This window comes from Pseudorasbora parva, chromosome 4 (assembly GCF_024679245.1).
Source record: "Pseudorasbora parva isolate DD20220531a chromosome 4, ASM2467924v1, whole genome shotgun sequence".
Taxonomy (NCBI): Eukaryota; Metazoa; Chordata; class Actinopteri; order Cypriniformes; family Gobionidae; genus Pseudorasbora; species Pseudorasbora parva.
The window spans coordinates 10,183,209-10,203,587 of record NC_090175.1 but is presented as its reverse complement, the minus strand read 5'-3'; the positions used below and the strand labels follow the sequence as shown (position 1 = coordinate 10,203,587).

The window sequence follows — 20,379 nt, the reverse complement described above, 5'->3', positions numbered from 1 at the left end:
TAAGGTGAACACTGTTATCAATTTAATTTGCCTTTAAAAAATGTAAATAACAGCAAGCATTGTTGCAAAAATGCAAAATTACCTCACTGGACGAACTAAAAATATTTCCTTGAGAGCTGGAATTCCATCCAATGAATTTGTGTATAAGTGGCCACAGCCTACACACAGGCACCACTCTTCTGCATAATGGGAACCACATTACAATTACACAAACTCCTCAATGTCCAACATAACTGAACATTGAACATTAACATAAACTAATCTTTCCCTTTACTGAAAAACACAATGTAATAAAATTCATAAATATGGGAAGGAAGGAGGCAGGAACTGGCGAACGTTCAACAAAGACTTAAAGACAAGACAAGACTCAAAGACAAAGACAAGACTAATAAACAAAACGAAAGTAAACCGTGGGCAGCCCCTCACGGACGTCCTTGACTGGTGTCGCTTGTCCTTAAATGCCTCCGAGCTCCTTCATGAGAGGACTCGAGACCGGTATGGCTCGCAGGTGACGCTCTTTCGCAATCACGTCCCCGGTTTCATTCCCTCCTCCCTTGTCTCTCACTCGTTCACCTCGCCACACACATAAAATAACACTTTATTCCATACATCAGCGTGGTCCCTTGCAAAGCATGCTGGGAACTACAGATCCCCTGCCCAGTTAGTTATGTCAACACAAATATTTCATGTAGTTTTAATGCAAATTAATTAAGTACACTTCAGTTTTAAATATATTAGGCTGATTGAATTCATTTCGACACAATTCAATTAGGTTAAGTAAACATAATTTAAATGTGTCTCATCTATGAAGGGCCTGAATAATTTTTTTGAGTGTGAGTAAGTTCAGACAACTCAGAGTATGTTCACGGTTAACACACAAGACCTTCTCAACAGAGCACCGAATCGATGATTCACCGCGGAAACAGACGCTAGGAAAAAGAGTGCCATTCTACTTTCTCTTCTTCTTTTGTTTAATGGCAATTTACATAACCTACTTAATGCACATCGCCACCTATTTGCTGGTTATGCAATATTTTTTAGTTTAATAAATAATCTTTATTCACTGAGAATAAGGATTATATTGTATTTGGTGTTAATTAATAAACAATAAAATAAATAATAAATATACTTTACTTGAATAAACATTTAAATATTACCTTGTTATAATATTGCATACACTATAACTTTAACTATATAACCAATTTAGTTTAGTAATATAACTGTATTATTTATATAAAACACACCTTCTCACCATCTCAAGTCAAGTCAACTTTATTTATATAGCGCTTTTACAATGACGATTGTTTCAAAGCAGCTTCACAGTGTTAAAGGGATACTTCACCGCTTTTTCATATTAAACTATGTTATTCCCTTAACTAAGCCGAGTTGATACATACCTCTCTCGTCTCAGTGTGTGCTCCTAATCTCTCTGACGCGCGGTGACGATCTGATAGCATTTAGCTTAGCCCACTGAGCCCAGTTCATTCACTATGGAACCAAACAGAGATCAAGACAGAAGCGACAAACACCTCCACACTTTCCCCATTTAAATACAGTTACACTAATAGTTAATCGATCAAGTATGATGACATAAAATTAAATATGGCGCTTTTCTATGCGGATTAAAAAGGAGAACTATAATGTATGGCGGAATAGCACTTCTGGGAGTACTTTGACTCGGCGCAGTAAAAAGTCCCGGCTGAAAAATCCTCCCTCACATCTCCCTATTGACAGAAATGAGAGAAATTCCCCTTAAACAGGAAAATACTGCAACAAAATGTGATTCGGCTGTACAGTCGTTCTGGAAAAACAGTGATGTTATCAGCTTATTTAATTTATCATATAGCGATAATGTGGACAGATCAGTAATAAACTGATATTTATAATGTTATTCCAACTGCACCTGACCAATAAAGTCTAGCACTTAACTATCCCATTAAATTTTCTGTCTGGAAGGGGAGGAAAAAAATGGTACTGTGCTCGATTAACTGAGACTTCTTACAACACTTTCAGGTTGTTGCCCTTGCATGTTTCGTTGCTTCTAGTGCGGATAACCAAAGGAGACTTTTTGTAAGTCGCTTTGGATAAAAGCAACTGCTAAATGATTAAATGTAAATGTCACTGATACAGTTAATTTAGTAATTCATTTTATTTGGATATTTAGTCAAAAACTTTTGTTGAAAATGTAGTCCCGAACTGAGCAAGCCAAGCCGAAGCCGACAGTGGCGAGGAACCAAAACTCAAAGCAGACTTAAGCTAGCTCACCCTGGATGATGAGCGGCTCCGCAGCAGGTTATGTTCAGAGAGTGAGTTGCTATGGTTACTTTGTGGTTACTTTTAGGAACCGAAAGTTGAGGTTATCCGCTTACTTAACCTTATACCCCCAAACACACACACGCGGTTTGCCTATGTTTTTCTGCCCTGTGTTTTGACCTATTGACTGTTTTATGGATTATGATTGTGTATTGCCTTAGTATGGGTTGCCATTTGGATCCTCAACCCAAGACACGGAGCAGGATGTGACATTGGTAAACAATTGAATAGAATATGATTGGGTCGTGTGATAAATCTTGGTACTTGTTTTCATGCACATTCATGAATGAAGAAAATGATGGCAGTAAAGGCACAGTATGCAATACAGTTAAATATTAAGGCTCAATTGATAGTTTCTAACACATCAACTCTAAGGACAAAATGTTCACTTGCTGCCGAATATATCCCACCCACTAACAGCTGCCATGATGAAGAGATAATCAGTGCTATTCATAATGCTATGCCTGATCGGTGTGTGTGTATACATACACACAATATATATATACCAGTAGATAAAAATAAAGTTGTAATTATATTATAAAATGTAAAAGTTGTATCCTGCATCCAAATGGAAATGTATATTTTACATGTTGCACATTTTATTGTGCATTTATTATATGCTTAAAGACATAAATTGTATAGTACATACTTTTTAGTATTGAATTATAAGAAGGCCTACGTCAACACTTCTCTTCATCCAGATTTTTTTACGCATTATGAGATTTCTGCCAACATAAATAGCTCAAGGATTTGTACCAGAGCAATTATGATGTGTCCATATGGAGTAAAATTATAGCACACACTGGGAAGCCAAGATCATAACGTTCCACTAATGCCCTTCTTTAAGAGTCAAGCTATACTCTAAAAAATAACTGGTTCATGAGGATGTTGTTAAAAAAAATTAAACATAATTATTAACGCTGATATGAATACTAGCATTGCCTAATTTGACCGGTTGATAGGAATGCTGGAACATGTTGTACTTCATCTTAAACTCTCTAAACATGATTGCAAGTTTTACATGGTTACACGGTTGACACAATAATCTCCCCGCTGGCAATGCCTCACAGGATTTGCTTTCGTTGAGCGCAGCAAACAATTGCAGTGATTCATGAGTCATCACACACACACACACACACACACACACACACACACACACACACACACACACACACACACACACACACACACACACACACACACACACACACACACACACACACACACACACACACTTCAACAAATAAACACAAACGCCTCGAGGTCATTTACGCGGCAAGAGCGTTTGAACTTAAGTCAAAATCTTTATCGGCCTGAGATGCATGCACATACCGGTAATCTGCAATCTAAAGAGCGCGTGCAGATGGAAGTGTTTACCTACAAAGTTTGGTTACTGTGGGAAACAGCCATATTAATAACCATGCAAAGATCATACAGTCTCCAGTGTGAAAGAGCAGACACACATTCAAGACTGCATTACAGTCAGTAAAGCCATCATCACATACAGTGTGATGTGTCAATAAAACACTTCTAAAAGCAATATTATAAAACAGGGATGCATCGATATTACAATTCTGGCTGATACCGCTAATCATGGTATGCATGATAACTAACAAATGACTTATTGAAGTTCTATACTGTTTTGTGTACATAAAGAAAAGAAAAGAAATGCTAACAACTAAAGTTATGCTTCCGTTGCATTGTAATGCACATTTGGTAATGATTACATTTAATAGTGTTTAATGTTTTTAAAGATTAAAAATGTGATAACTATGTGAGCGTTAGATGTCTTAAATGTCGTAATCTAAATGCAAGAGTAAAATAAATTAAAATACACAATTAAATATCAACGGATATCAACAATACAATTTTTTTTAAATAAAAATGAATAATGATAGGCCACTTTCCAATTATCAATACCCTTTTGCATCACTTTGCGATAAATATTATATATTTTTCATTAGTAATAATATTAATAATAATCAGAAAAAACTTTTTCCACATGTACTATATTTCATTATATTAAAGTTAATGTATGCAACAATCTTGGCATTTAATATAAAATATATGTTCATACTGAATGTACATCTGGTCTGAATTAGGCTTTAATCATTTAATCAATATAATTGCAATTACTTGATAACTGCAAAAGCAGTGCAGTTTTCAATCACATTTTGACTTTCAAATAAAAGACATTTGAGCACTTAAAGAAAGGGCATACAATGCACAGTATCGTGGCTCCTTTTCTCGTGAAAGAATAAAGAATATGAAAGAAAAATTATAAAGTACACAAAGATATTTCATATGAAATGTTATATTGTTATATATTATATTACATTTCACAAAATAATATAAATCATAAGGGCCTATTTTTTTATACTTGGGTTTTATAATATATACGATTCCAAGTAGAGAAAAAAAAATCACTGTACAGGACGAGAACAAAACAGAATGAAATCACAATCATAGGTATGAGAATGAATGGTCAGCACAATATTGACGACCGTGACAGGCGTAGTTGATTTGCATTAAGGTTATTTTGCTGTGAATTCATACGTGTGTGTGTGTGTTTGTGTGTGTGTGCGTGTGTGTGTGTGTGTGTGTGTGTGTGTGTGTGTGTGTGTGTGTGTGTGTGATGGAGGACACTCACTGTAAGTACTGAGCAGACTCTCAAACTGGGCCACCAGTCCGACGGCATGCAGCTGTCTGAGAAAGCCCTTGTCCTCCAGACCCGCGTATAACCGCATGACGAATCCACACGCCAGTGCAGCCAGCTGTCAACACAACACACATTTATCTTTACAAATGCTCACCACAAAATGTGACGCGTAAACATAAGGTGAGCAAACAATGACGAACTGGTCTACACAGTTTGTGTAGACCCCCCCCCCCCACACACACACACACACGACTAAAAGGCCAGCCAATCGTGTCAAGTCACAATTATTTACCTAGTGCTTTGCAGTCATATCAAAATAGCTCTTCTATTATGCAACGAATACAGTTTCAGCAGCTCAATTATGGTGCCAATGTTGCAAAGTTCATTAGTTTAAAACATTGGGTTGGCACTATAAAGCAACAATAAAGCAGCTCTACAGAAGATAATAGTGTCATTATTCAGCTCAAATCAGTTCTGTGTTGATTCAGTAATAGTGCAAAGTTCATCAATTATGAAACAAGTTCAGTTCAGTTATAAGCAGCTCCACTGAAGACAACATTTATTCAGTTGTTGCAAAGTTAATCAAATTGATTCAGCTAAAAGCGGCTCTGTGTCCTTATCCAGCTCAATTCAGTTCAAGTTTTTATCTGATAGTGTCTGTGCAGTCAAATGGATAATATTATAGGTGAAGCGTGTAGTTTCTGAAACATCAGAGGCATGTAGCAGAATTACAAAAATAAAGCATATTTTCAACAACAACGCAAACGCCCCTTTCGCACAGTCACAAACTCAGCTCTTACGGTGGCCTGTGAAGGCATGTCTCAACAGGGAAATGTAGCTGCTTTCAACAAAAGGTCCAACATATTAGGACTACTTTTAGCTGTGTTGCTATGTGTCAAGAGTAAGGAATTGAGAATACGTCTGTATGCCTGTGAAAATGCATTACCGCTTTAAATAAATTAGGGATAGTTCAATGAGATAATATTTATTTTAGGTAAAATTGCGAATTCTGTAGGATCGCAAAAATATTGTAATTTAGTTGATTTTGCATTGTATTCAGCGATCGCAGAATCGTGGAAAACTGGAAGGATGTTCTGTTTTTGCTTTAAAGGTGCACTATGTAGTATTTTTTCAGTAAAATATCCAAAAACCACTAGGCCGGTGTTATATATTTTGTTCAGTTGAGTACCTACAATCGGTATCTACACTAATGTTAGTCTCTCTGTTTATCCCGAGGTTTATCCCAGATCCAGGCCGTGTCCGAATCGGATGGTGGACCTGCGCCTCAATTGGTGTCTCCTCACCGCTGAATACGTCATGCTCAAAAAACCCGTCTCCGGCGCAATAACGCCGATCTTTCATGTATTCATACTCTTGTGTAATCGACGCACCATCCTAAATAAACCCGTCTCTTGCGTGATACCCTGAAATTTTGAATATTTCGATCTAATATGATTTCAGAGCTGTAAGGTTGGTAGAATAATAATCATACACTGTGTGTTAATAGGCCAGAGGAGAACTGGCACCCCGACTGAGTCTGGTTTCTCCCAAGGTTTATTTTTCTCCATCATGCCCTGATGGAGTTTTGGTTCCTTCACACAGAAAAATAGGGTGTCAGAATTGGACCTTTAGGGGTACAACAGCTTGTCGCTGGGGCAGTACCCTTAAAAGGACATCCTTGTACCTTTTTTACTCCTAAAAGGTGCATATTGCGTACAAAAGAGTACAAATGCGTACCTTAAGGTACTACTATGAACCTTTTTGTGGTAAAAATGGTACAAATTTGTCCTTTTAAGGGTACTGCCCCAGCGACAAGCTGTTGTACCCCTAAAGGTCCAATTCTGACACCCTATTTTTCTGTGTGTTGCCACTGTCGCCTTTGGCTTGGCTTGCTCAGTTGGGGACACTAAAATTTAGGGCTGTCCTCGACTAAGGATTTAGACAATCGAATCAGAATTGTCGAATCTCTCTATGATCGACTGATAGTCGAATCATCTCTGTGTGTGAATGGGTTGGGAGGGGCACGACATATTTTTATTTTCCTTTACACACTGCACACAGCAACAACTTTTAATAAAGTGACCAAAACTGCCTGCCAACTGATAGACGAACTGACAATGGCTTTCTTATTTAGGTTTAAATAGCCTAAAAGGTGATGTGGTGGATAAACATTCATAAACCGTTTTCTCATAACATGTTAAAGCCGCGATCGAAATACAGAACATCACACAAATACATAAAATAACATTTTGATAAATAAACCTAAAAAAAATACCTGCCTAGAGAGGAAAAGAACACTTTGAGTGCGTTTACATGCAGGTGAAGACGTACGCGAGGCTCAGCCCCGCGCCTCAGGATCTCACACCGCCACCTGACGCGCACATTATATACACGTGAGCTCAATTTTGAATTGACTGACAGATGAGCTGCACGAAAGCGCTCAGTGGTGCAGCAGGATTTTAAACAACATCCCGAGTGGCCGCGGACAGGCGCTGAATGCTGCCGCCGGTGTGTGTACACTCATTGAACGTGTTCTAATTTTAAACGCGCGGTGCTCAGCTCAACGCCCTTAAAGGGGTCGCACACCGATGCTCAGCTCAACGCTGCGACACGTCTTTAAAATATTGAGCACCCCCATATTGCCAAAATGGTATGCTCCTCGTTTCATAACACCCGCGAAGATACGACCGTGAGATCGGTGGTCGAATCAGGCTCCGCATATCGATGCATCGAATCTTCGACTATTCGGGGTCACCCCTACTAAAATTATGATCAAAATTATTCAACTAATTATACAAATGAAATTTATGAATTAGGTTTTAATTAATTCTATAAGCTATAATACAAATCTGCCAACATTGTCGCTATATGATAAATTAAAATAAGCTGATAACATCACTGTTTTCTCCAGAACGACTGAACGGCCAAATCTAATGTTGTTGCAATACTGTCCTGTTTGACACTGTGAAGCTGCTTTGAAACAATCGAGATTGTAAAAGAAATCCATTCATTTCAATGGCTTGATCATATATATATATATATATATATATATATATATGTATATAGATTCCTCATTAGTGCCTGCATGGATCGGTTGAATGAGGATCTACATAATGTATGTCTATGATCGCGCCGGTTTTTGACCTCACCTAACGGAAGTCACAGCCGATGGGAAAACTTGATGAGACTCGTCAGGATATGAGGTAAAAAAATAACTAATACTGTTGTGTTTCTCACAGAATCCGATCGGTTCGTGTCTTAAGACATCAGTGTGTCGTCAGGAGCAGCAGGGTTTGTGTGCATGTTGTCTAAGCATGTTTTTTGTTTTGCTCTCATAGAGTTGTTACCCATTCACATGCATTATATGACCGGCACACAGCAACGGCTGGAGTTAAAAATCTTCAATTGTGTTCTGCTGAAGAAACACACACACCTACATGCTGTATGCCCTGGGGTTGAGCAGACAAACATCACATTTTCATTTTTGGGTGATCTATTAATAAACTGTTATGAGACGAGTGTTTGTTGTATTGGTCACTTACTGCTTGGCTGAAGACAGTGTCTCGTCTCTGCTGCAGCTGCTGACCCTGTGCTGTGCTGCCCGCCGCCTCCTGGAGCAGCACGAAGATCACTGAGCGTCTGGCTCGCTCCGCCACAGCCGCCACACACTCCTTCAGCGACTGCACCAGAGCGCTGAGCTGATCCCGGCCGTCCACAGCTGCCAAGGGGCGATCTGAGGGGGAAAAAACAGAACCACCATTAAACTTCTACTGAAACAGTTTATTTGTGAAACAGTTTCCCAGCAACCTTTCATTCCTGAAGACAATTTAGAGATTGCCAGAACACAAATGTTAAGCATTAACGAGTGAAACTGGTTATGTAAGTGCTATGGTGGTCACGTATTGTTGCAAAATTGTGCCAAAAACCAGGACATTTTTTTTTTTACATTTTAGCACCAGTTCCATTATCCTGAAAAGTTTTTTTAAATACCCGAAATTAGGTTTTAGGTGAATACAAGCTCAAGATAATAAAAAAGTGTATATATATATATATATATAAAAAAAAACATTTTATTCTATTTACACTGATCAGGCATAACATTATGACCACTGACAGGTGAAGTGAATAACACAGATTATCTCTTCGTCACAGTTCCTGTTAGTGGGTGGGATATATTAGGCAGCAAGTGAACATTTTGTCCTCAAAGTTGATGTGTTAGAAGCAGGAAAAATGGGCAAGCGTAAGGATTTGAGCGAGTTTGACGAGGGCTAGATTGTGATGGCTAGACGACTGGGTCAGAGCATCTCCTAAACTGCAGCTCTTGTGGGCTGTTCCCGGTCTGCAGTGGTCAGTGTCTATCAAAAGTGCTCCAAGAGGAACAGTGGAGAACCGGCCACAGGGTCATGGGCGGCCAACGCTCATTGATGCACGTGGGGAGCGAAGGCTGGCCCGTGTGGTCCGATCAAACAGACGAGCTACTGGAGCTCAAACTGCTCCAGAAGTTAATGCTGGTTCTGATAGAAAGGTGTCAGAATACACAGAGCATCTCAGTTTGTTGTGTATGGGGCCATGCTGACCCCTGTCCACCGCCGAAAGCCCCAACAGTGGCACGTGAGCATCAGAACTGGACAACAGAGCAGGTATTTTTTAATGGAAATGTTATTCCCTAGTGGTTTCAGCAGAATAATGCTCCTGACACAAAGCAGAAAGTGTTCAGGAATGGTTTGAGGAGCAAAAAAAACGAGTTTGAGTTGTTGACTTGGCTTCCAAATTCCCCAGATATCAATCCAATCGAGCATCTGTGGGATGAGCTGAACAAACAAGTCTGATCCATGGAGGCCCCACCCCACAACTTACAGGACTTAAAGGATCTGCTGCTAACATCTATCTTGCTATCATAGCCAGATACCACAGCACACCTTCAGGGGTCTAGTGGAGTTCATGCCTCGATGAGACAGGGCTGTTTTGGCAGCAAAAGGGGAACCAACACAATATTAGGAAGGTGGTCATAATGTTATGCCTAATTTTGTCCTCAATATATTGCTATATTATATAAGCAGGTCTCATTTTGCTTATGAAAAATACACCACAAATCAGCCCCAAAACATGAAAAGTGTTGGCTTCATTAGCACAAAAAAATAAATTGCAGTATTTTCGACACAAGCCATATTTATACTCAGTGCAAGGAAGCTGAATGTCATCCAGTAATTTATTTAATCTTAGTGCAGTTGTATTTTTGAGGATGATGGCATGTCACACAACCTGTCCATGCTCACGTCTGTAATCTGACTCGCCTCTACCAAGTGACGGATAACACACAAAAACATGGGAAGCATGGTCTTTCCTTTTGATAAAAGCTGATAAGCCTGTTTATTTATGCATGTGAGACTACATTGTTAGCTGCATTGCACTTAGCATTGTGTTTTTTAAATATGGGAATGGATTCAAGTCGAATAATTAAGTTAAAGTTATAAAAGGTTTATGATCTACAATTAAAAAGAATATAACGGGCAAGTTTGTTTATCAGTTCTGTATAAAGGAATGAAAAATTATGAACTAGCCCACCCGCTTTGAAGATTACAATGCAATTAAAAAGCACACGGAGTAAAGCGGATCAGAGCATTAGAATAAGCTGTGGTTAATGCTTCCAGCATTCACAGGTCTGTTTGTTATCTAACTCACAGACTGAGAGAACTGCATCTCTTATCAAAGTCCTGAGAGACACGAGCCAGAATTAGCCCAAAGTTAGCAGATATGATCTTGGAATGGGTCACTGGAGTCTGGAAACCAAGTCTTGGCTTCCTTATTTCAACATGGTCTGGATTAAATAAACATCCCATGCCACACAATTTACAAGCAGCTGTACTCACAGTGAAACAAGAATTTGGTACAGTAACTCGCATGTACTCGCAGTGTTTTGGCAGATTTTGCTCTGCCATAAAAAGTAACTCCAAAGCCACCACGTCTCTAAGCAAAACACACTCATAAAGGCAGTCACATGCTTTGTTTCTAAATAAACTTTTTGAAAGAATTGGTTGAACGAATGATTCAATGACTCACTCATGAAGACAGTAATTTGTTCCAGACTGAATCAATGTTTTTTAACAAATCAGTTGAACGAAAACAAATTTAATTTCCCCTTTATAAAGACAGTCACTTAAAGGTGCAGAGTGTAGTATTTATGAGGATCTATTGACAGAAATGCACAAATAATCATTAATAAACAATAAATAAATAATAATAATAAATATACAAATCTGTTGAACAAATCTGTTAATATACAAATCTTTATGAGTCATAAAGACAGTCATGTTTCATTCCTGACTGAACCAATTTTTTTAATGAATCAGTTGAATTAATTAGTCAGAAACTTACTAAAACTGCACCTTGTTTTTCATCTTGACTCAGTCAGTGCATTGTAATGAACTGGTTGAATAATTCAGTAACCCATTCATAAAAACAGTCCCTTATTGTTGAATGAAAAAGTTTGAATGAATTGGTACAACAAATGATTCACTGATTCCCTCATTCAGGCAGCCACTAACTTCATTTATGAATGAATCAGTGCTTTTGAACTAACTTTATTAGTGAATCATTGAGTCATTCATTCAAGAAATTAGTCATTTGTTTCGTTACTGGCTGAATATAGAATTAAATTTCCCTTTATTAAGACAACCACTTATTATGGTGCTGAATTAATAAACTAATCAGTTGAACAAATGATTCAATGACTCACTAATAGAGTCATTTGCTTCGTTCCTGACTGAATCAATGATTCTGAAACAAATCAGTTGAACACAGAATTGAATTTCCCCTTTATAAAGACGGTTACTTAATTTGCAGCTGAATTAATAAATTAAATTAATCAGTTGAACAAATGATTCAATGACTCACTCATAAAGACAGACATGCTTCGTCCTGAATAAAAAAAAAAGGTTTTAAACGAACCGAGTAAACAAAGGATTCATAACTTGCAACAAAATAAATCGTTTTTCTTTTATAAACATATGTTACACATCACAGTGAATACAAATTATACAACATTTTTATAAAAATTAATATTATATGTATAATTTTATTATTCAATGTAAAAAAAAAAAGGCCTGCTTTCACAGACAGGGTTTATCTTAAACCAGGATTAGGCGTTAGTTCATTAAGACATTTGAGTAGCTTTTATAAACGTGCCTCAGAAAATAACAAACATCACTGTTGTCCATCTGTGGTGAGACAAAACAATGGCACTGACATATTTTAAGATATGCTTTCAGTTTAAAAGGGCTCAAACATTTGAGTCCGGGACGAGCTTAAGCCTCGTCTGTGAAAGGGAAAGTGTGTTAACATGTTCAGATTCCTGCTTCATAAAAAAATAATCCATTGTCCTGTTAAAATTTCACATGTACTAGCTTGTTATTCTTGCCATTTATCATTCAGCTCTGTGAATCGTGATAAATCATTTGTTGTTTTAGACATTAGAGCATGAGAAAAGCGCTTCATTTGGACTCTTTAATCTGCTGGCTAGATCTACCATGCCCTTTTAATGGATATTCGTTTTGCAACAAGCTCTGTGTTTGAATATGTTTCGCATTAATCATCAGATCTTTGGCAGTACTATACTCATCTGCACTGTGTGTCTTTATCATTGACCTTATTTCCATTTTTCGCGTCATGTTCAACAGTGTGGTTCCCACCCAGGGTGTATTCAGGCTATTGATCTGAATTGCTGCTTAGTAAATACATTTGTTATGTTCATGACATGAGACATCAACCTAAACCGGTCCGACGTCACTTCATCGAGCCTTTGAGTGAAGAGCAATTTCTTTTGCTATGTGAAGTATTTGCACAGACATGATAACATTTAATACTGCATGTAAATGTTGACACTGTCTCACAAAATGTAAACACTTCCGAGAAAGATCTTGCAAACTTTTGCATTGTTATTAATAAATTATTCAGTAGTTACGCTACTTTAAAACTGGATGAAACTGCTGCAAAATAAAAATATCAGATGTTAAACAAAGCACAAAATTCAATCTCTCTACAATCATAAAAAAATAAATGTTAAAACTATTTCTTTTGCATGAACTGATATAAAATGATAAATATGCAAAGTTGTCAGAAGTTAAGTTATATATGAGTTTAGGATAATAAAAAGGGGCATTGTCAATCAGTAAATGCATTATATTGTGGATTGCAACAGGCAGGACCTCAAAATGCAGTTTCAGATGGTGTCCAAGAGGTGGCAGCATCGCCTGTATTAAAAACTGCACGCCTGTCATCGCTTGTTCAGTTTTTTTCCACCCACACTTTAATAGCACCGAGTGTCAGAAGTTGCTTTTAACTATTCCTATCTGACAGAAGATCCGTGGATGCTGCTAATATTCATCTCTCAACTGACAGATCTGACATGTGCTTGGGGAAAAAAAGACGTGGGTTGTTATTAAAGCGTGAAAAAAAAAAGAAGTAAAAAGTTAAAGTGTAGTGTGAAAATTCCTCAGAGTCAAAGTGGAAAATTCACCATCAGAAACTCACCTTAAGTTGGCGACACATGCAGAATATTATTACTATTAAAATAATGAGGAACAAAACAATCACTTCTGAGAGGTTCACCTTCACTTTTCTCCATTTAAGATTTTTTCAGAACAAAATTTCAAAAGACAAATCAAACGCCATTTCTAATCCTCATAATAGAGGAGCAAGAAGTGTAACAAATATATATATATATATATATATATATATATATATATATATATATATATATATATATGTGTATATATGAACACAATCACAATCTTAACAATCATATATAACACAATATATATATATATATATATATATATATATATATATATATATATATATATATATATATATATATATATATATATATATATATAAACTCACCTAAAGGATTATTAGGAACACCATACTAATACTGTGTTTGACCCCCTTTCGCCTTCAGAACTGCCTTAATTCTACGTGGCATTGATTCAACAAGGTGCTGAAAGCATTCTTTAGAAATGTTGGCCCATATTGATAGGAGAGCATCTTGCAGTTGATGGAGATTTGTGGGATTCACATCCAGGGCGCGAAGCTCCCGTTCCACCACATCCCAAAGATGCTCTATTGGGTTGAGATCTGGTGACTGTGGGGCCATTTTAGTACAGTGAACTCATTGTCATGTTCAAGAAACCAATCTGAAATGATTCGAGCTTTGTGACATGGTGCATTATCCTGCTGGAAGTAGCCACCAGAGGATGGGTACATGTGGTCATAAAGGAATGGACATGGTCAGAAACAATGCTCAGGTAGGCCGTGGCATTTAAACGAGGGGCCTAAAGTGTGCCAAGAAAACATCCCCCACACCATTACACCACCACCACCAGCCTGCACAGTGGTAACAAGGCATGATGGATCCATGTTCTCATTCTGTTTACGCCAAATTCTGACTCTACCATCTGAATGTCTCAACAGAAATCGAGACTCATCAGACCAGGCAACATTTTTCCAGTCTTCAACTGTCCAATTTTGGTGAGCTTGTGCAAATTGTAGCCTCTTTTTCCTATTTGTATTGGAGATGAGTGGTACCCGGTGGGGTCTTCTGCTGTTGTAGCCCATCCGCCTCAAGGTTGTGCGTGTTGTGGCTTCACAAATGCTTTGCTGCATACCTCGGTTGTAACGAGTGGTTATTTCAGTCAAAGTTGCTCTTCTATCAGCTTGAATCAGTCGGCCCATTCTCCTCTGACCTTGAGCGTCAACAAGGCATTTTCGCCCACAGGACTGGACGCATACTGGATGTTTTTCCCTTTTCACACCATTCTTTGGAAACCCTAGAAATGGTTGTGCGTGAAAATCCCAGTAACTGAGCAGATTGTGAAATACTCAGACCGAGTGTGTTTTTTCACAGTTCATAATTTACCATAAGAGGAAATGAAATCCCCTTTAAGCAGTAAATCGATCATCCCAGCCTCTGTTTGGCATATTAAATTCATTATTTATGCTTCACCATACACTGTCAGAAAAAAAGGTACATTTATGTCACTGGGCGGTACCCTAAGGCACAAAACCGAAAAGGTACTAATATGTACCTTTAAGGTACTAATACGCACTCTTAAAGTACTGATATGTACGTTTTAAGGTATTAATATGTCCCATAAAGATGTACCTTTTCCCTTTTGTACCTTAGGGTACCGCCCCAGTGCTTTTTTTCTGCGAGTGTAAAAGGGAACGGGAACCCCCTTTAAGGAGTTAATCAATCATCCCAGCTTTCGTTTGGCATATTTGATTCATTATTTTAACATTGAAGCATTTGATGGGTCAGTGCAGCTTCTGATTGATCATGTGTGTGTGAGAGAGACGTACCAGGACTGTGTGAGGTGATGACGTCAGCGAGTGTGTGGCAGGGCGCAGAGTCCTGGTTGTTGTTGTCTTGCTCCTGTAGTTTATCCACCATGGCAATGACACAGTTCAAACTCTTCGCCACACTGGCCCAGACCCTGTCCTAGAAGAGTCAAAGCAAACCTTAACGGACCAGCACTGTAAACCTGACAGAGTCGTCATGAGCTTTGAGTGTGCAAGTGACTTCAGGAATGATCTTTTGAGAGATTTACTTCCACACTCAAAAAAAAATGATTGCATGATGCTGTTCACTTTATTTAGGTAACTCATCTTGATTTAACACCATTATATCAGCTTTCTGGTTCAAATGTGATCGCCTTATGTTATATCGACTTAAAACTGCTACTCTTTGACATAAATTGTTGTTTTTATTTTAAAATAACATGTAAAAATTAAGTAGAACAAACAAACAGGACTTTCACTTCCCATCATGCTTTGCAAAGGGGCTGAATTCGGAGAGTAAATGTTTAAAAAAAGTGCTATTTTTATACATTTTTAACAAGATGAGAAAATGGAGACTTTTTAAAGTTTAATGTTGGTATTTCGAAGTTTGTGTTGTGTTGGTGTTTTTGGAGGTTACCACTGTGGTGAAGTGTAGAGCATGAGCTCAGGGACCTGTATATCTATTAAAGATGGTTAAATAATGGAAAACAAATATTTTTGGCATGCCATGGATGTAACAAAACCATCTTCTGGCTAGCCAATACAATTTTGTAAAAGGTTTTCTTGTTAGATAACATTTGTAAATGTTTAATTACCCTGGATTATTTGTTATGGTTTTTGTTTGATATTCATTGTAGGATAATTTAACTAAATAGTTTTGGACAAAATTAAGAATGTTAACCTGATTCAACTAAATGGCATTGCAATAATCTAACGTAAAAAACTTAAGTTTACTGAAATAAACAATGTTAATTAAATTCTACATAACCCAGTTATGTGGAAGCAGTTGAAGTAAAAAAATGAAGTGCATTTGATGAGCAGGCCCAGACGTATTTATTTTTTGGGGGGGCGATAGCCACACATGACACTTTATTATTTATTTATGACTATTAGTTGGGGACACTAAAATCTTGATGCAAGTTATTCAACTAAATATCCAAATAAAATAAATTCATTAGGTCTTATTTAATTCTATAAACTATAATACTGATCTTCCCTCATTGTCGTTTTATGATAAATTAAAATAAGCTGATAACATCACCGTATTCTCCAGAACGACTGTACAGTCAAATCTAATTTTGTTGCGATATTGTCCTGTTTGACACTGTGAAGCTGCTTTTAAACAATCGGCATTGTAAAAGCTCTTTATCAATAAACGTGATTGATTTGACATGAATTCAGTCATCCATTCAGTCTCACTGGAAAATGTCTATCACTCATTTCCCGCAACTTACCAACCATTAAACAGTGTGTGACAACAATATCATTTCAATAAAGAAGTAATAAAACTTTAAAAAATAAAAGTTAATATATGAATAATATTAAATAATAAAATATTTCAATTAAACTACTTTGCATATTTACTTATCCATTAATAAATATAACTAAATATTAAATTAAATGATTTTGTATATTTTTACTTTGTATGTGATTTACAAATAATATTATAGAGTATAATTTTTATTTATTATTTATACTGATGATTGATGCATTCTTCTAAAAGGTAAACGCTATATGGTACATACCTTTTACAAGCAAATATTAGTTATTAAATATAACTAAAATATACAAATAAATATTTATATCATTTATATATTATAATTAATTTGATTATATACACTGATGAGCAGGGGCGTGGGACTGGGGGGATAAAGGGTACTGAGTAACCAGGGCCCGAGGCAGGGGGGGGCCTTAGAAGTCAGTTTTCTATACATACACATACATGGTACGGGGGCCCAGCAAGATGGTTTGTACCCAGGGCCCAAAATTTGGTGCTACGCCCCTGCTGATGAGTGATGCATACTTCTGAAAGGTAAACATTATTTTATATATATGTTAAAAATGTTACAATTGAACAGCTTAGCTTTGAACAGTTACTTTGTTCGCGTCATTTATTTTATTTTAAGGATTTTAGATAATTAGAATGTGTGCTTCACTCCTTTCCTGTTTTTTCAACAACCAAAAGATTGTTTTTCACTTCTGGGGCTTTATTACAGAAACTTCATATATTAAAGGCGCAGTGTGTACATTTTAGCAGCATCTAGTGGTGAGATTGTGAATTGTACCTCCCAACGCTCATCCCTCACTTTCGGAGAAGCTATGGTGGCCGACACAGGACAAAAATGTTGTCGTCAGAGACAGCAGAGAGTAGCTAGCGCTCTCTAGAGCAGTTTGTCCCTTTAGGGCTACCGTAGAAACATGATGGCGCAAAATGGCGACTTCACTATAAGGAGACCCGAGGTGTATGGAGACAGAAATGGCTCATTCGAATGTAATAAAAACATAACAGTTCATTATGTAAGGTCTTTATACACCACTAAAAACATAGTTATGTATATTATAGTGCATTTCTGTCAATAGAACCTCATAAATACTACACACTGCACCTTTAAATGTCAAATTAAGATCTAGACGGGCTTAACAGAATGCACATAAATCCTGAAAACTGAAATTTTTATCAGGATGTTTCTGTAATATGGCTCCGGGTCTCATTAAAATGACTGCAGAAGCTGCACACACACAAACGTACCGCAGACCACAACCACTTGGACTGTCAGATAAAGTAGTTCAGTTTTAATATGTTGCTGGGGTTGCCACAAAAATATTTTTTTTTCACTGGAATATATTGTTTAGAGCGCCAAAAGATGACATTTCTATTGTCTGATAGAATTAAAGGCAATGCGAATGTGCAACATTCAGAGAGAAAAACGACAACATACTATGAATATTAGGAGAAGTCCTAATATAGCTTAATGTACAGCAAACTTCAGGCTTCGGTTTCCCTTCCCTTCTGTGAGTGAAGCTCAAGGGCACACAAGTTATTTTGGCATTGATTAGAGATGCTTGTCTTATCTTGGCCTCTAATCCTCTCCTGTTAGCCATGGTTATGACACACACACACACACACACACACACACACACACACACACACACACTCTTGAAGGCAATTACAGGATCCGTGTTTCACAGCACCATTGACTTAACAAACAGAACACATATTCTTGAGCCTCTTAATATGAGGTTGTAGTTTGCGGTCATCCTTCAGTTTCTGTGGTAAATGTTTTTACTAACAGATGCTAATAGCGGCTGAAGCATGTGCTAATGCCACCGGTTTGGTTGTTAACCGGATCCCTGTCTCGCCTCTAGTGCGGTGGAATAATTCAACCCCTCCAGATCCTATCAAATACGTCAGAGCACAGCTGGTGAACTGTCAGTCTCTGTGAAGAGCTGGAGAGACACTTGAGGACACCTGAGACACTTGAAGACATGAAACTAACACCAATTTACAAAAGAAACCCGTTCAGTTTAAAACTAGGGTTTGTTCAAATAGTAAAAGTGCTATTCGTCTTAGCAAACACAGCTTATAAACAGTGTTTACAAGCGTTAATTACTGAAATGTATTTATTTATAGCACTAACACACTAGCATTAGCATTAATTAAATAGTAAACATCTTGGTATTGGTAAGACAATCTGTGGTATTTGCCCATGCAAAGTTATTAAGAGTTAAAAAACGATTGACTATTGCGGTAGTTATGAACATGGTGCAGGGCACTGTCTGACTACGTGATGAAGACTATCCGAATATAGTTTAAATGCCATTAAAATCAAGATATGAGGGTAAAAAATGTCCCTGTATGAGTTTTTGTCTTATTACTAAACTATTTATTTTAATATAAATATATCACACAAGTATGGAAATGTGATATACCTGAACAATTGCAAATGTTGCAGTTCAATAAACATTACATTTTAGACACAATATTGTCAGTTTTTGCTCAGTTTCACCAATGAATATAGTTCCAAACAAAGCCAGGCTGTCGTGCGTCTCCAAGCGTTTTTATTACTGAATGAATCTGTGGTTTTTAACGACTCATTGATCAGTCATTGATTCAGTGGCCCAATCATAAAGGCGGTCACTTGCTTCTTCCTGAATGAATCGGTTGAATGAATGATTCAATGACTCACTCATTAAGGCAGGGATTTGCTGCCACATACTGCCGTTTTTAGTTTCATTTTTGTGAAATACATAATTTCATTTTTCATTCATAGGCTGTGTCGTAATTCAGAGGTTGCATCTTTCGAAGGGCTTGGACTTTAAAGGGCACGCCTTCGTAGGTCGGACCGAGTGTTGTTAAATTACCTGTCACCTGCCGTTGATGAGTGACAGTAATGTTTGTACTTGGCTTTTTGGAAAGTTATATTTAAAGGAAGTTTATGTAAGATTGTGGCCAAAACTGGTACTGCAATCACTTTCAAATGACTGTAGAGCAGTGTATGACTCGAGGTTGCCAGATTGTCTGCAGGATCAGCAGGAATGTTTGTAGATCTGCAGCTGAGGTAACCTGAGCAGATCTGGCAACCCGGATGCCCAAACACTACTGACTTTGTGATTGGTCGATAGGTGGAGGACGGAGCTTTAGGCCAAAACACAACATGTCAACATCAGTTGAGGGCTGAGACAACAACTTTATAATGACAATATCTGGCCGGACTACTGTTGTCAGTGATAGAAGTATTTGAAATGAACATGATTTCTTAAAGTCTAGTGACATATCAGGGCCATTTTATGATTTATTGAAATATATTTCTTACATACAGATCCTTTAAAGGTTTTATCCGCTTGATAGTCCTGATTTCTACATTTCTGTCAAGTGATATATTTACTTCTCTTCTCTTCTATTAAAAATGATTAACTTGAAACCCTGTCTATTTTGACGCTCCTAGCACAGAAACACACACAGAGAAGTGTAGAGCACTTACCCATTCCTCCTCGTCGTACTCTTTGTGGTGCGGGATGGAGTCGGAGCGGAGCGGAGAGGCTTTGCTTTCTTTCTGTGGTGTTTGAGA

At 37.5% G+C, this 20,379-nt stretch overlaps 1 protein-coding gene across 4 annotated transcripts in view; it reads right to left on the bottom strand.

Annotated features, from left to right (window-relative positions):
* inpp4b (inositol polyphosphate-4-phosphatase type II B) overlaps nucleotides 1-20,379 on the bottom strand; it is a 246,261-nt gene that overhangs the window by 22,890 nt on the left and 202,992 nt on the right. For all 4 annotated transcript variants that reach the window (XM_067440836.1, XM_067440838.1, XM_067440837.1 and 1 more), the window contains 4 exons: nucleotides 20,293-20,379; nucleotides 15,332-15,470; nucleotides 8,515-8,705; nucleotides 4,964-5,087 (listed from right to left, as the gene is read on the bottom strand). The exon at nucleotides 20,293-20,379 is cut by the window's right edge and continues 183 nt beyond it. In XM_067440836.1, coding sequence (XP_067296937.1) covers nucleotides 4,964-5,087; nucleotides 8,515-8,705; nucleotides 15,332-15,470; nucleotides 20,293-20,379 — 541 coding nt within the window. The remainder of the gene's footprint in view (nucleotides 1-4,963; nucleotides 5,088-8,514; nucleotides 8,706-15,331; nucleotides 15,471-20,292) is intronic.